General features: G+C 39.9%; 1 protein-coding gene across 9 annotated transcripts in view; it reads right to left on the reverse strand.

The window, feature by feature from the left end:
• The window catches only part of cacna1da (calcium channel, voltage-dependent, L type, alpha 1D subunit, a), a 62,138-nt gene that overhangs the window by 25,799 nt on the left and 20,616 nt on the right, over positions 1–15,723 (reverse strand). For 7 of the 9 annotated variants that reach the window (XM_084928547.1, XM_084928552.1, XM_084928549.1 and 4 more), the window contains exons 5-19: positions 12,359–12,528; positions 11,587–11,739; positions 9,639–9,835; positions 9,184–9,287; positions 7,337–7,506; positions 5,716–5,790; positions 4,415–4,502; positions 4,143–4,169; positions 3,517–3,677; positions 2,743–2,968; positions 2,422–2,629; positions 701–821; positions 465–552; positions 326–356; positions 76–230 (exon numbers count right to left, since the gene is read on the reverse strand). In XM_084928547.1, the coding sequence (XP_084784673.1) occupies positions 76–230; positions 326–356; positions 465–552; positions 701–821; positions 2,422–2,629; positions 2,743–2,968; positions 3,517–3,677; positions 4,143–4,169; positions 4,415–4,502; positions 5,716–5,790; positions 7,337–7,506; positions 9,184–9,287; positions 9,639–9,835; positions 11,587–11,739; positions 12,359–12,528 (1,974 nt within the window). The remainder of the gene's footprint in view (positions 1–75; positions 231–325; positions 357–464; positions 553–700; positions 822–2,421; positions 2,630–2,742; positions 2,969–3,516; positions 3,678–4,142; positions 4,170–4,414; positions 4,503–5,715; positions 5,791–7,336; positions 7,507–9,183; positions 9,288–9,638; positions 9,836–11,586; positions 11,740–12,358; positions 12,529–15,723) is intronic. The other 2 variants (XM_084928554.1, XM_084928553.1) reach the window with 1 other exon arrangement.

Below are 15,723 nucleotides of genomic sequence, written 5' to 3' on the forward strand. Positions count from 1 at the left end.
ACAAAAACACAGCAGACATCAGTGTGATATGAATAGCGACCTGTTTGTGTCTGCACAAACGTAATTTCATCTTACGGGTTTGTGTTGCTGAAGATGAAGAAGGCACTTCCCTCTGGGATAGGAGTGATCTTCTCCTTCTTTACCAGGTCGGAGATGACCGGCCGAGGCCCCGATGGGACTTCAGGATCCTCCTCCTCCGCTGCAGTGTCGTCATTGTCCTCCTCCTCCTCCTTAAACGAAAGCAGGAAATATGTAATGTGTAACACGCGTAACTTTTCAAACTGTAAACATGTTTTATGACTTAATAAAATTAAAAAAAGAATACCTTGTCATCTTTATCATCATCTTTTTTGTCCCTGTAATGAACACAGATATTTTTATAAATGCAGACTGGAGTTTGAGCAATTATCCAAGCAAATATTTGAAGTAATTCGTTGTCACAGAGAGACATATTGGACGGTCACCCTTTTTTGTCTCCTTCATCTGTGTTGAGAGATTCTGCATCTGCCAAGTTGTCCACAGCGATAGCCAAGAAGACATTCAAGAGGATATCTGAGTAAAGTGTTAAGTCGAGAACAACTCTCCCACTACGAATAAAGTAAAATTCTAGTGACTAATCAATAACACATGTCTGCAGTGGATACAAAGAATTATTGTTTTTTTGTAACAGCTACACCTTTGTCAGTGTGAGCAAGGATACAGTTTCCACAGATGAATAGGATGATGAAGTAAAAGCACACAATCATTCCAGAGGAGGACGGGCCACCATACGCCATGATCCCATCATACATTACAGCATTCCAGTCTTCTCCAGTCAGAATCTGAATAGTTCACAATATTTATTATGTGAGAAACACAACTGAAAAACATCAAGCATAATAAGTGCCAGCTTCTTTATACGATGCAGGGTGGCTACAATGAACATGTTAGAGCTGCAGTAAATTTGCAGTGATTGTGGGTATGATGTGGATGTTGAAACAAGTTTACTGGCATTCACATGCATTTTGACGCTGTGGTCTTATGCCAAATTGTTTTAGGAATTGACACTCACGGCCACTTTTTTAGGTACTCCTTGCTATTTCCCTTAGCCTTCAGAACTGCTTTAATTCTTCATGACACAGATTCAACACGGTGCCACAAATAGTCCTCAGAGATTTGGTGCCATACTGACATGACAGCATCACAGCGTTGCTGCTGATTGATCGGCTGCATGATGTAAATCTCCCATTCCACCACATCCCAGGTGTTAAACTGGATTCAGATCTGCCAAATGCCAAATTCAGACCCCATCATCTGAATTTCACAGCAGAATTCAAGACTCATCAGACCAGGCAACATTTTCCTAGTCTTCTATTATCCAATTTTGGTGACCCAGTGTGAACTGCCTCAGTTTCCTATTCTTAGCTGCTGTAGCTCATCTGCTTCTCCTTTGACCTTTGATATCAACAAGGCATTTTTGCCAGAGAACTGCTGGTGACTGGATAACTTCTTCTGTTCAGACCATTCTCTGTAAATAATAAAGATGGTTGTGTTGTAAAATCCCAGCAGATCAGCACTTTCTGAAATACTCAGAGCATCCTATCTGGAACCAACCCCTATGCCACATTCAAAGTCACTTAAATCACCTTTCTTCTCCATTCTGATGGTTCAGTTTGAGTTTCAGCAGGTTGTCTTGATCACGCCTACATACCCTAATGTCCTGAGTTGTTGCCACATGATTACATATTTGTATTAACCAGCAGTTGAACATGTATTCCTAATAGTGGCTACCTAAAAGTAGTAATAGTAGTAATATTTCAGGCTGTGCTTTTCCTGACTAAAATCCAGTCTCCAGTCCAGCCCCTCCTGCATGTATGCCCTGGTTGTACATCACCTCTCTCCAGAGGTTTACTAGCAGCACTTCAATTCTGTGTTTTTGCTAACCTGTGTCTCCTCATGTGTGGTGCCTGTCTGCTCATTCATCTGTGGTACAATTCTCCCATCTACAGTGTCTCACTTTAGTCTGCTGTGCCCAATCTGCCACAACCTTTCAGCCTGCCGCTCACAAACCATGCCATATAAAGAGATCAAAATGTTCTTTTGAAAAACTTCTCTCAACAATTCACATTTGGGTTTTCAATAGAGTTCAGCCTTCAGGCACACTCACGGTCCTTAAATGTTTAGTTGTTTTTATAAATCTGTTCTACAACTTCTTGTTACTTATGAACTGACATATACACCAAAATCTCTAAAATGGGCAAATACTGACTCATTTAATGGCTTGTTCACAGAATCTGTTTAGTCTGCCACAAATTCTTCTACATCTGTATGAAACACACCCTTCACCAATTTTATTTACATTTTCAGCCTATTTTACTTGCTGCATATTTGTATTTAACAGTCAGATTTTACTGTATGACATTATCTGAACTCTGTTAATACCTGAAACACAGTGAGGAGGGCCTGGGGAAAGTTGTCGAAGGTGCTCCTTTTTGTCTGGGTTTCGTCAAAGTTGAATTTTCCACCAAACACCTGCATGCCGAGCAGGGAGAAGATGATGATGAAGAGGAAGAGCAGCAGAAGCAAGGAAGCAATGGACTTCATGGAGTTGAGCAGCGATGCCACCAGGTTACTCAGAGACTGCCAGTGTCTAAACAGAAGGTCGACCAAGAGAGAGGAGGACGGACGGGATTTTAATCGAACTCCACAGGCACGAGACTGTGAACACACGAGCACGAACGCACAGCATGTTGACAGTCTTACCGTGTGACCTTGAAAATCCTCAGCAGGCGCACGCAGCGGAACACAGAGATACCGAGTGGAGACATGATTTCCAGCTCCACCAGAATGGTTTCAGTGATTCCTCCGCACACAACAAAGCAGTCAAAGCGGTTGAAGAGTGACACAAAATAAGCCTGCAGCCCAAGACTGTACATCTTTACCAACATTTCACATGTGAACAGGGCCAGCAGCACCTTGTTGGCCACATCTGAAAAGCAGAGGAAAAGATATTAAATCAGATGAATAAATAGTGAAAGAGAGTGATGCATTATGTATTGGAGGGTTTTTCTGTCTTTTAATGTAACATATAGTAGATCAAACCTCTGGTTGCACAAATATTTTATATTACACCTTCTTGGAGCTTCTTGGAGCTTTTTCTTTGTGTACACTTCATTTAATTATTACTCTTTTTTTACTTCAACCTCATTTCTATTTTTTATTTCTATTTCTTTATTTTTTATCACAGTTAGACAAAATCTTGCTATGAATCTACACAATTCACATTAATTAAACACATTATTTGCATAAAAATCATGACATTTAAAACAATTTAGCCTTAGTCATCCACAAAATACATACAGTAATAGAGAAGATGGGAAAAAAATCAAATTAGTAAAAATATTCTGATATTTCATGAGAACATCATGACAACATGTTACATTAAGTAATCCTTTAAAAAACACTAATTAATAGAAGATAACCCATTTAAACAAATTCATTCATTTTATTTAAAAATGAGACGTTTGTAATTCGTACCTTGCACCTGTGTCAGCCACAAAGGCTGGTTGTAATGTTCTGATGATATGGTCAGGGTGTTGAGGAACACAAGGATGATGACCAGCCAATAGAAAGGCACTGACTTGACAGCCAAACGGCACTTCCTGCGGCAGAATCTGTTCCATCGGCGCCAGCGCCGACTACAATGGCAAAGGACACTTTCAGCACATAGAGGCTCAGTTTGCACATAAAGAACACAAGACGCAGTCACACAGATTATGAAGTCAAAACAATGGAACAAACTCATCACTGCAGTGTTTTTAAGAAAATCTCGAAAGTGTGTGCCTCGAAAGTGTGTGTAATAAGAAGAACGCAGTGAAGTATGGGTGAATGCCCACAGGGGACTGCATCAATGCGTTTCTGCAAGTCATACAGTACAGTAAATGAGCTGAAAAGTACTGTGTAAGCCTATTCTCTAAAAATACCTTATAGCACATGCTGACTATATGAAAGTTGTTGATTTATCATTCCCTGTAACATCTCATTAAAATACAGTAAAAAAGAAGCCAAGCAAAATAAAAATCAGTATAATTGAATGCAGGCAAAAACCATATATTAACAGCTACATGCACTATGTAGACACGCCTACCTACAAATATACTGACCTGAACTTTGACTTTGAAATCTTTTGACTGAAAAGAAGAACAAGTGAAAGTTGATGAATGCATCTTGTAGCCGAAATGAGTTGTTAGCATGTAGTTAACTGACATCAACCCCAAAAAAGTGCAGCTGCAATGTTTGCAGCATGAAGTTTACCAGTTTTTCTAAACACATATGACGAGATAAAGCAGGCACTGACACGGCAAAATGGCTGTGCTGACTGAAAAGAACACCGAAAGAAAATCCTGTGTACAGGTTCATAGTGCAAAGTTCTCACCACAGAGGTCCGCAGCATGGCGTCTTTTCATCCTCCCCGTTCTGATTCTCGGTGTTCACAGACTCTGTTTCACTGGCTGGAACGCTTGCTGTGGCATCAAATAAGGGAGCATATTTAAAAAATATATATAAACAAAATCTATGCACTTTGCAATGGTAGAAGATTCTTCAGAAAGGCACAACGCATGCTTCCCATCAGGAGCAAGTGTAAAGAATGTGCCCATTGTATCAACAAGAACGTAGATGCACAAGAAACATAGAAACAAAGAGAATTCAGAAACTCTTTTCAGGTGAACGAGAACTGTATGACAGTGATTTTAATCTCCAAAGCCACAGCGCAATCACAAAGCTACCTCAATGAAAGGAACGTGCTAAGTTCCACAGCTCTGCATCACTGTCATCATCAGTATCATTTACCAAGTGCTGAGAGTGAGCTGACGTGGGTCAGGCGAGTGGACAGCTGCTACGTGAGAGCTGACTGATGCAGACAACGAGGAGCGGAGAGAAGATGGGAGCCGAGAGAGGAAGACAGAGCTCTTTAAACTGTCTCTGAAATGCTACACTCAAACTACTGCCAGCACTTTGGAAAGACTGTGTGTGTGCAGACTGATGATGATTAACTGTGTGAAATGTCTCGGTGCTTTAACTCATGTGAGCGAGCGTGGTGTGCTCTCCTGCTTAGCTTACGCAGACGTGCCGGCTTTGATTCCTAAGTGGTCGGACAGCTCTCAGCTCTGAAAATAGTGCTGACTGCTGGAGTAGTCATCTGGGTTTAACCCTGTTTCCTACATTCATACAGAGCTCCTGCATTTGAAGTGGAACATGGGAGGGAAACAGGGTGTGGTTGCTATCAAGCACAGCTGTACGGCTCTTCCATATCGGACTAGTTTAATAGGTAAGAGACAAGGGGTTTTTATTCAGGACGAGGACATAAGGAGAAACGTAAGAAGGCTGTGATGTTTGGACACAACAGGTAAAAAACAATTGTAAAGCACAATGTGATGGTATATTTTGTCAGGTTTCACACACACACCCACAAAGCAACAGACTTATTAATCTATCCTGGTCAGTAATATGACACTGACTGGTAATATTGCAATAATGACAATGTACATTTCAGTCTAGTCTTAATAGTCTGAGAAAATATGAGCTAAATTTTCTGTATCAGATCAGTTTGATCTTAAAACACTAACACACACACACACACACACACACACACACACACACACACACACACACACACACACACACACACACACACATAAAAGCTAAAGAACACTGGAGGGAAACCACAGGATTTACCATGAGTGTCGGACGACTGGCTGAACCACCCAAACCTTCCTTTCTTCTTCTCAGTAAGGTCAGCCAGAGTCACCCCTTCATATGTAATGCATGCAAGCCAATGCATTCAGACACAACGGCACAGCAGAGGGACATGGAGGGGAGGGGGGCGAGAATGGGCTGCTATCAAAATGGGTCAGAGCAGACAAGCACCACAGGACAACAACAGTTTTCAAAATATCAATATTCAACCACGACAAGAGCAGCAGGAGCCACACCGCAGACACTGAGGAGGGCAGAAGAACGACACAGAGAGCTGTTAGTCAAAGGAAACGTCTGGAGGTGGCAGCGCCCTGTACTAACATGTGACCATGCAAATTAAAGCATTTACCTTTGAACATGTTAGTAGGGGTTCATGTTTCGTGGACAGACACTATAAAGCCAGCATGGATGTTTTAGAAAAGCAGTATGGACTCCCTCCTTCTAACACGGCACAATTAACGGCGATTTTCCTGCTTTCTACAGAGCACCGCTGTTCATAAAAATTGGAGCAATAGACTGGTGGAAGAGGCAGGAATATACACAAGGAGTACATAACAGACGTGGGGAAATCATAATGAGTTGACAAAAGGCAAAAAATAGAAAACCCAAGCTCAAACTCTAGGATGAAGCAGTTGCAGGTTTTCTTTTCTGTATCATGTGTGCCGCTTATATAAAGAGGATTTGGATTACTTTTTTTCTACTGCTTGAGTAACATGTTTCTTTTTTTTCCCTTTCCTTTCCTTCCTTTCACTAGTGCTCCACTTCCATCACCGACATACATGGAGGCTGGAGACAAAACTAGTCTGATCATTTAGTTTCAAACACCTTCCACATATCCACATATGGATGTCTCACTGGCCTCTGTGTCGATATTTGTGCATCTACGCATTTGTCAGTATGTGTACTCTGCTTCTCTATAACCAAAAGGTAGAGGCACAGGCATTACTGTGGGTCATCACTAAATCCCAGGAGTCCTTCTGAAATCACTATAGTCCTGTTTTGTTTTTTTTCTTTAACTGTGGTGATCAGCTGGCACAATTGATCAACTTGCCTTGTCTAGCTCCATTATAGCATCCATTTTTGCAAATTTGCATGAGAAAACTGAATATTTCAGGGCTCAATCAGACCTAATTAAGATTTCCATGATGCTGGTTTCAAATCTCTGGTGGCTTTCTTCCTGCTTGATTCAAGCAGAATCATTGGGCTAAAAGCAGAGAGGACTTAAATGATGTGTTAGATTATTAAGATTTTTTTCTAATTAATACCCCCTCTATCTGTTCTCAATATGTCTCAGCGTAATTGACCAGTTATCTGGGGCAATATGAAAAATAGAGCACTTTAGACCCAATAAGTCGGGACACAGCACCAATTCTGATTTAAGCAATGTCACGTTCTTTCTCCAGAGTGATTTTTGGTTTGAAGATACTGCTTTTAACCAAGAAAAAAGAAACTCTCTCAAACCAGTAATGATGTACACTACTTGATATTTATCCTTGACATGGCAAGAGTAGCTTCAACCAGTTATTTGCATTGAAGCGCTCTTGTGATGGCAGCGTAGCGTTAACGGCCGGAAAAAGGAAGCGGGTCAGACGGCGCTTACGGTTACGCTTGCTCTCCTCATCTGCCTCGTCCTCATTGTCAGGGTCAATGTCCTCAGCCTGAGTGATCCAGTCCAGGTAACCCTTCAGATCCTCCTCCAGCTGTTGCTTTTCACGCAGCTTCTGGAAGTCTCCGCGAGCTTTGGCCTTTTCCCTCTCCTTGGAGAACTCTCTGTATTTGGAGAAAGAACCCCCAAAACAAAAAAAACAAAACAAACAAAAAAAACAAACAAACAGAAACACCAACAAATACACAGTAATGCACGAATTAAACACAAACATGGGACGTTTCACAGCAAACAAGAAACAAATTGTTTCACACAAAATGGAAAGCAACAAACATGTCGTTCTGTTCTAGATCATTTTTCCCGACAGAATAAAGACATTCTGTGTATGAGTTTCTGTATATCCTCTTTTCTACATTCTTTAGTCACAGCCTTTTAATTTCTTGTGTGTTTTTCAGTAATGTAGCCACTGGAGGGAGATGTACGCCTTTAAGAGACGACACAGAGCTATATTTAGAGCCCGGCAGTACAGTAGTGTATCCGTCAGGCGGGCATCTTAATCTTACAGAAAAGGCAATTCAGGTAGACAGATTGTTTCAAGAGAACTGCAGCATTTGCACAGTATCCAAACTTATAGTTTATATAAGACAATGAACTTGAAAACAACGAGATTCGACTGTATCCACCCACAGTGCATTGTGAGATAGTCTTATTAGAATAACCTGTATTTAAGCTGCTATACTAAAAAATTAAGATGAATGAAAAAGTCACATGTGTGACAAAAAAGTGAAGACATCCAATGTCAAGAAGCCAGCAATGTAACACAGGTAAAGCTGTATCAAGGTAATTGGTGCTGACAGGTCATGCCAGTCTAAAGACGCCAACATGCGCTGTAGGAATGCTTGACTCGATTGTCATGTTAATCTTGTTTTCTTTAAAAAAAACACAGGTTTTCTTCGCTGGTCAACCATCCAGAGTTAGTTGTACTGTAATACCCCACCCCCCACTCCACAGAGCAGGGAAAGCAAACTGGGGTTTGAGAGAGCTTAGGCGTGCAGAGGGAGTGAAGGGCGAGGAATAAGATTAATTTCTTTCACAGGAGGTTGGGTGGGCTGTCGAGGGGGTGGGGGAAGAAACGCTCACTTTGCAGTTGCCGTGGAAAGGATGTTATAGTTTGACATCAACAGAGGTCAGAGAGGAGCGCTTAAGAAACAAAATAGACTCTAATGTAGACTGGCCACTTACTGCTTTATTACTTGTAATGATTTTTGCATTTCTGGTGCACAATTTCCCAAACACACATACTAATTCAATTTCAAGTCAACTCTATTTTATTTACGTAGCGCCAAATCACAGCACCAGTTGCGTCAAGGTGCCTTATATGTTTATAGGTAAAGAGTAATAGAGTGAAAACCCCAATAATCAACGGCCCTCTTTGAGCAAGCACTAGGTGACAGTGGGAAAGAAAAACTTCCACTTAACAGGAAGAAACCTCCAGGCTCAGGGAGGAGCAGCCATCTGCTGCAATCACCTGGGGATGATGTTGTGAGTGTCAAGGAGCACAGCAAACCCAAAGTGCATGCACTTTGCACACTACAGACCAAACCCACCGCAAAAGTTGCCTCTTACCCACTTAGCACACCTAATACAAGGTTTAACACGAAAAAGGATCCCAGTATAATCAGACTGACAAAATAAATCCACGGTGTTTCCCATCCAATGGCGTCATTGACCTACAGAAGCCAAAAGTAGCCCGTCAACAAACATGGACACATACAAAGACAGAAACCTTCTGCCTCAAAGAAGCAGAAAGTCTCTGTTTTGAAAGAGAAGATGGTGCTTACCCGCTCAACACACCCAAAACCAGGTTAAGAACGAAAAAGGAGCCGAAGATCACAAGACTGACAAAGTACACCCATGGAAGTTCAAAGCCCATGGCATCGTTCATCTGCAGGAGTGGATCAGTCACCGCAGAGAAAGGAGAGCAGGGGGAAAAGGAAGGAAGGATGCACAGACAGAAAAAGGGTGTTAAACTGTTAGAAAAGAGGAAGAGAGTCTTAGGAGTGCTGATGACTGTCAGGACAGTATCGTTTTATTTGATGAGTTGTTGATTGAATTCAATCATTTAGCCAATCAATCATATCAGAGTGGTAAGAGCCGCCCCAGGAAATTATCAGCAGCTTCATCATCAGACTGTCAGTCGCATTGGTGTTGTGTGTTTGATTTGAGTAGACATTAAAGCTGAAAGAATGTGACAGTCACAGGTTATTGAACTGGGTGCACAGAGCGAGAGACTCACCCAGTACAGCACGTCAGTCCAGCCCTCCATGGTGATACACTGAAACACCGTCAGCATGGCAAACAGAAAGTTGTCAAAGTTGGTGATGCCACCGTTGGGACCTTGCCAGCCTTCCCTGCACTCCGTGCCGTTGATGGGGCACTGGCGCCCATGCCCTGAGATCGCACATGGAGCTGGCTCCTCTTCTGCTATCATATCTACAGAAAGAGAGTTTTAAATAATCTGACACTTAACATAAGTGCTGCAAATAAAGTTGCTTTTTAGACTGCCTAGTCTTAACTGTAGGATTTCCTACTATAAACAGTGTAAATGTTATGACTAAGAGCACTCTGATTCACTGCATCTTATACCAAATACCATCTCTTTAGCAGCTATCTTATTCTTCTCATTTACAGTTGTTCAGCAGTAGAAACGTCTACTTTAGACTTTTAAATAACTTTGACAATAACATATCTGTATATCTTAGAGACGAACCACTTTTCAATTTACAGTTTCACAATATACAAACATATTATACAAAACATTATTGGAACGATTAACTAACATTTGTGGTTAGGTTTTATGTTTCAGTGAGTTCCATCAAAGAGGTATTTCCATCTCTGAAGATTTAGTTCACAAACTATTAAAATGATTATATTTCTGTGAAATATTGCTCCATCTCACAACCCCTCACATGGACTTGTTCCCCTTGGGAAATTCCTGACGTCTATGTTTGAAGTAAACTACTTAGAGAATAACTTCTGTCACGTAATCCAATATATCAGTCATGCAGTACATACTTTTATGTTTTTGTCTAAGTTAAGAGTTATATTTCAGTTTAAGGAGAAAACAAGCCAGTCGAGATTGAGTTTGGCATGCCTGATTTGATTTGACTTGCCACATTAATTTATGAAAATTCATCATCCCTCTCAGAGCTAACTGTGTCAGTGTTCATAGAGCACTACATATTGTTTTGTTTGCCATTAGAGGTTATATGAAATAAATAATATAATTTGAGTTCTAACTGGAAAAAGCTTGTCTGGGACTCATCTTTGTCTGCTTCATTTTGTCAAATATGAGGCATAATCATAAACTTCTCTAACGATACCCATAAAAACAATCAAACTAGCTTACTATATCACCTTTAATCTTGGCCAGTCTTCCCTGACCAGCGCAGGAACTGTTTGAGGAATGCTTCTATAGGTCGATTGCTACCTAAGATCCATTATAACTACTTGTACTTTGCGTCTGCAATGAATGCTGAATTTTCTCCAGTGTGTCAAAATCCTGAACTTTAAACTCGAACAGTATGAAGCAGCGCTGAGCTAAATGTGGAAAGCACAGTTGCTGATTTTGTTGAAGTGACTAAAAAAGTCTTTTAACAAGCTGTGCGCTGGCACACAATGACGTGCACCACAGTTCAGGTCGTTTCGGCTGCCTCGCTCTGAGACACCTCAGGATGCTACAGTAGAACTCTGGGTTGGCAGTCTGGCCCAGGGGGGACAAATTGACAGTGCACAACCCCGTGAATGACGAAAAAATGGTGCACACGTTCCTGACCAATGTGCCGCCTTGAGGCTTGGACACTGTAGACTGTTTTACTGAAAACTGCTGCGTGATGTCTGCATCATAGCAACAGACCCTGCTCTCTTCAGCATGAAAGGGAGGTCAGGTATGGTTTTTGATAGTCACTGACAGAGGCAAAGAAGATTATGACCACACCCAATAAGTAATTAAAGCACAGAAACTATTACTGTATCTGATAAAGCTATTACCTGTCCTGATAAAAATCCCTTGTACTCATTTGTCTGGGTAAGCAAATCACCAGACTAAGCATTATCCTGATTATACCTTTAATCTGTTGTCGTTAATGGAAAATCACAGCTGACATACAATAACCTCAACTCCTTGTTACTTTATTTAAAAAAAAAAACAATTTGATTTTATATATAAAAGTCAAAGTGCTCACCTGTACTGGGGAAATAGCAGGTTGCATGCATTTTACCAATGAACAGCTCCAGGCCGATAATAGCATAGATGATAATGACAAACAAGACCAGGAGGGCAATGTGCAGGAGAGGGACCATGGCTTTAATGATGGAGTTCAACACCACCTGTAAACCTAAGCAAAGAAAAACAAACACTTTACACAAAGCCCGGCTGTACTTTGTAGTACCAAATGGAAAACACAAACTACAAATTCTACCAGTCTTTGTACCTGTTCTTAACACAAAAATTAGATTCCTGGCTCCAGATGGTGAAGTGGCTAATTCTGTTTGCTCTTGATCTTACTTAGCTTACCTTTAAATTGCATAAATACATAAAATGTAATCACAACTGTATAATCATTTCACAGACTGCTAACATAAACAAACGGAAGTATTTATGGTTTTCAAGTATATAAATATAAATAACAATGTAGAAAGAATGTAGATACTGCTTTCAGTATATATTTCAGAACATCTTTGCCTCGTATATTTCATAAGCATGTCGTGTTTTTTTCTGTAAGTTTGTTTATTATTATGGAACTGAGAGCACATGGCCCTTGGTTGCTGATGTAGATGCTTAAAGAAAATAGTCCTCAGGGACTGCACATGGACCATCTGGACTTGCCGTGTTTAACCCTTAGCCCTGCATTTTTCTATAAAAAAAAGACTAATTTTATTGTACGACAGATGCAAAAATTATGTACATTTAATAAATATGGGTTGCCAACGTGTGGAGCTTAAAAGTTCTCTTACTGGGTACTCCTGAGACCAGCCGCAGGGGGCGCAGCACACGGAAGGCTCGAAGGGCTTTAACATCAAATCCACCTGGCTTACCCCCGTGCCCATGCATTGATGCATGGTTATCTCCTTCAACTTCTCCCTTTTCTTCTTTGGTCAAAAGCTCCAATGCAACACTAAAGAGTCTGTTGGAAAACAAAGAAAAATCCTTACATTAGTCACCTTTGAGGTACATAATGAACAGTGCTGACAATCTTTAACAAATAGTAGATAAAGATTAAAGATCATTTTCGAGAAGAAGCATGGCAAACCTTTGACAGTTCAATAATTAATGTAGGAAATAAAGAACAGATTAAGCAGCATTAGATGTACTGATTCTTATACAGCATTTTTCTACTTGAGCACAGAGTAGCTAGTTTTCATTCAATTCTACTATTTTCACTCGTCAATAATTTATTGTAATTAAGAAACAAACCTTCATGAGCATGAGTAAAACTAAGATGTAACAAGTATGTTGTTGAATCTACGAGGTGCTAAAATGGGGTTAATAAACCTTCAGATTCTGACAAAATGTGAGAATATATTAAAAGTCTTACTTTCTCATAGTTCATAAGCTCCTATTCACATCAGTAATGTCACTAAGTCAATTTAAGGTCTCCAACAAACACTTTTGACATTAAAAATTTTGCCTGGCTGAAAGCTTTTCACTTTGCCGTTATTCCCTCAAAGTATCATTTAGCTGTGAAACTATTATGTAGTGGCATCAGTTTACTTTACAGCCACCCACAAGCCATACTGAAATCTCCAGGATACAATTTGATAAAAAGCAGTCTGAAACCTTTATTAACCACAATCCGCTCTAAATATCATTTTAGACTGCATCTAAATGGTTAGTAAACACCGTACTGATAATGATCCAATCAAAAAAAATTTTAAGACTAGAAAAAAAAATCCCAGATATTTCTTGCCCTACATGCAGCGCTTCAAAAGAAAAAAAAAGAAAAGCCAGTGGATATGTTGAAAGAGCAGGATAATATGACAGCATTGTAACTTGTCAGTGCCCAATTTGAGTGTACCAACAAAACCTACCCACCCAGCAAAAATTTGGTGAAAAGACGACTTCGTCATACTAATTTGGATTTTGTTAAAAAGTGAAAGTCGTCTATTTACATATGTTCCCAGCATGTGTCACAGTCAAGGTCCATGGAACAAATGTGGATCTCCAAAAGATTTGGCCCCTCCTTACTGTATGTGTGGTCTGGGCAGAAATGCTCGCACCTTGCAAACAGCAAACATTACACAAACACATATCCACAACGCCTGCAAGCTAAAAAGCCAGCATACAAAAAAATGTATTTAACGTATTATTTTTTAATCTACCCGCCACCAAAGATCAAATTACAGATTTTCAGAGAAACAAAAGTTTTTCTGTCTTTGTTGTGCAACAGAACCAAATAAATATATGAACAAAGTTCTGTAACTTTCACAAATACTAAGACTTATAGAAAAATGTGCAATATTATTTACATGCAGAGGTATTTTGTTTTACTAAATAGATCAGATATCACTAGATTGAAAGATGGATATTTATATTGTGAAAATACACTTTATGGACAAAAGTACTGGGCCATCTGTATATGACACTTCCTGGGACATCAAAACCCATGGCATGAAGATCCCAGTACACAGTTTTTGTGCTGATGTTAATGCCAGAGGAGGTTTGGAGCTCTGCAGTTCCTGAGTCAGCAGATCATTGGTGACCTTTACACATATGCCTTCACATGCTCTCTACCATGCTTTATGTGGTCTCACACCTTGTGGCTAAGTTGCTGTGGTCCCTACTCCATTTCACAATCAAATATTAATGTCTGAACTTTCACTTTTCCCAAATTTAGGCATAAAGGGACATTTTTTTTAAAGGTCATGTCTGGCCAGCCAGATTAAGCCCAGAATATAACATCCACTGACATCTGGTGCACGGTGGGTCTGTATACAAGAGATAACTGTACCATAGGAAGTGCCTCCTTCCGTGGTCGTAAAGTAAAATCAGCAGTGAACAAATCCCTCCCCAAGAAAGAGGACCCTTCATTACACTCAGATAGACATTCCTCACCTAGCCAAGAGGGAAAATCATCTCAACACATTACATCAAAGCTGCGGACTAAAAGCAGGGAATAGAGCTGCCGATAGGCGCTGGAAGGAGTTCTGATGGCCTTTAAGCACAGTCTGCTCCGGCTTATGTTATACTGAGTCACAGCTGTAAGACTGACCGCCTGCCACTGGGGGTTTTATTAGTCATCCAGTCATGCTTAAAAGAAAACCCTCCTTCATATATTGACACCTTTTTGCTAAACATATTTCATAAAGTAAATCAGAAGGATTTTGAACATCAGATTATTTGAAGCAGGTGTTTTCCCAGTGTCTTCAGTCATTATTCAAAGGGTCACTCCAATAGGTTTACAGGTTTAAGCCTATTTGCACCAAATCACAGTTTAACTCTTCCTCCTAGAAACGTGTTCCTTTGCAAAATAGTTTTCCAGTTATGTTTAAGTCCAGCACAATCACTGGCTAGATTATAAAAATGTTTTTAACAAATTCACTGAAACACTTATGAACTCGGTCAGAGTTGGCTCAAAGCTTCAGGCACGGCGGACCTTTTAATAAACCAGACCACAATCTTTTCAAAACCTTATCCAAGTACAGCCAGTGAAGAGAAATATCTATAAAAATGTTTAATAATGCACATCCCAACACTGCAGTAGATATTTTACAGCAGGAATATCAGTGTAGTATATTAAATATGTTGCCAAAAATGTGTTCACTCTTTGCAACATAGTAAAAACTTTGCTTTAATGCATAATAAATCACAAGGACTTCTGTAGCTTATGCAACTTTCTGAGTTTTCTCTTTGGCTTTTAAACTGCACAAAAAATGTATTTATATTAACGTATTATTTAAGATTAACTGCATATAGTGTAAGAAATATTTACCTTATCTGAGCCAGTATGTTCATAAGACAAACCTTGGTTTAGTATGTGTAAAAAAAAAGCTGTGGTACATGAAACCAAAATGGAAAAGTAAAAGAAAGACATTAATTAGCGATTAAAAACTGTCATGTGATCATTTTCTACAGCTTAGTTACCATTAATGATTCCTTCCCATCCAAGACTTTATCCAATGTAATCTAAAATTCTGATCAGTGCATCTTTAGAAATCCATTTTGTAGATTTCAAGACAGTACAATGGCTCAGTGGTTTGCATTGTTCCCTCAGCAAGCAAGTCCTGGGTTCAAGCTTGTGTACCATAGTACTCTTGCAAAAAAGTCTGACTTCCTGGCAAAATAAATGTTAAAATGTAGGTTTAAACCCAACAATATAGTT

This window comes from Perissodus microlepis, chromosome 5, assembly GCF_051167445.1.
Source record: "Perissodus microlepis isolate ML-2025 ecotype Zambia chromosome 5, ASM5116744v1, whole genome shotgun sequence".
In the NCBI taxonomy this organism is placed as follows: Eukaryota; Metazoa; Chordata; class Actinopteri; order Cichliformes; family Cichlidae; genus Perissodus; species Perissodus microlepis.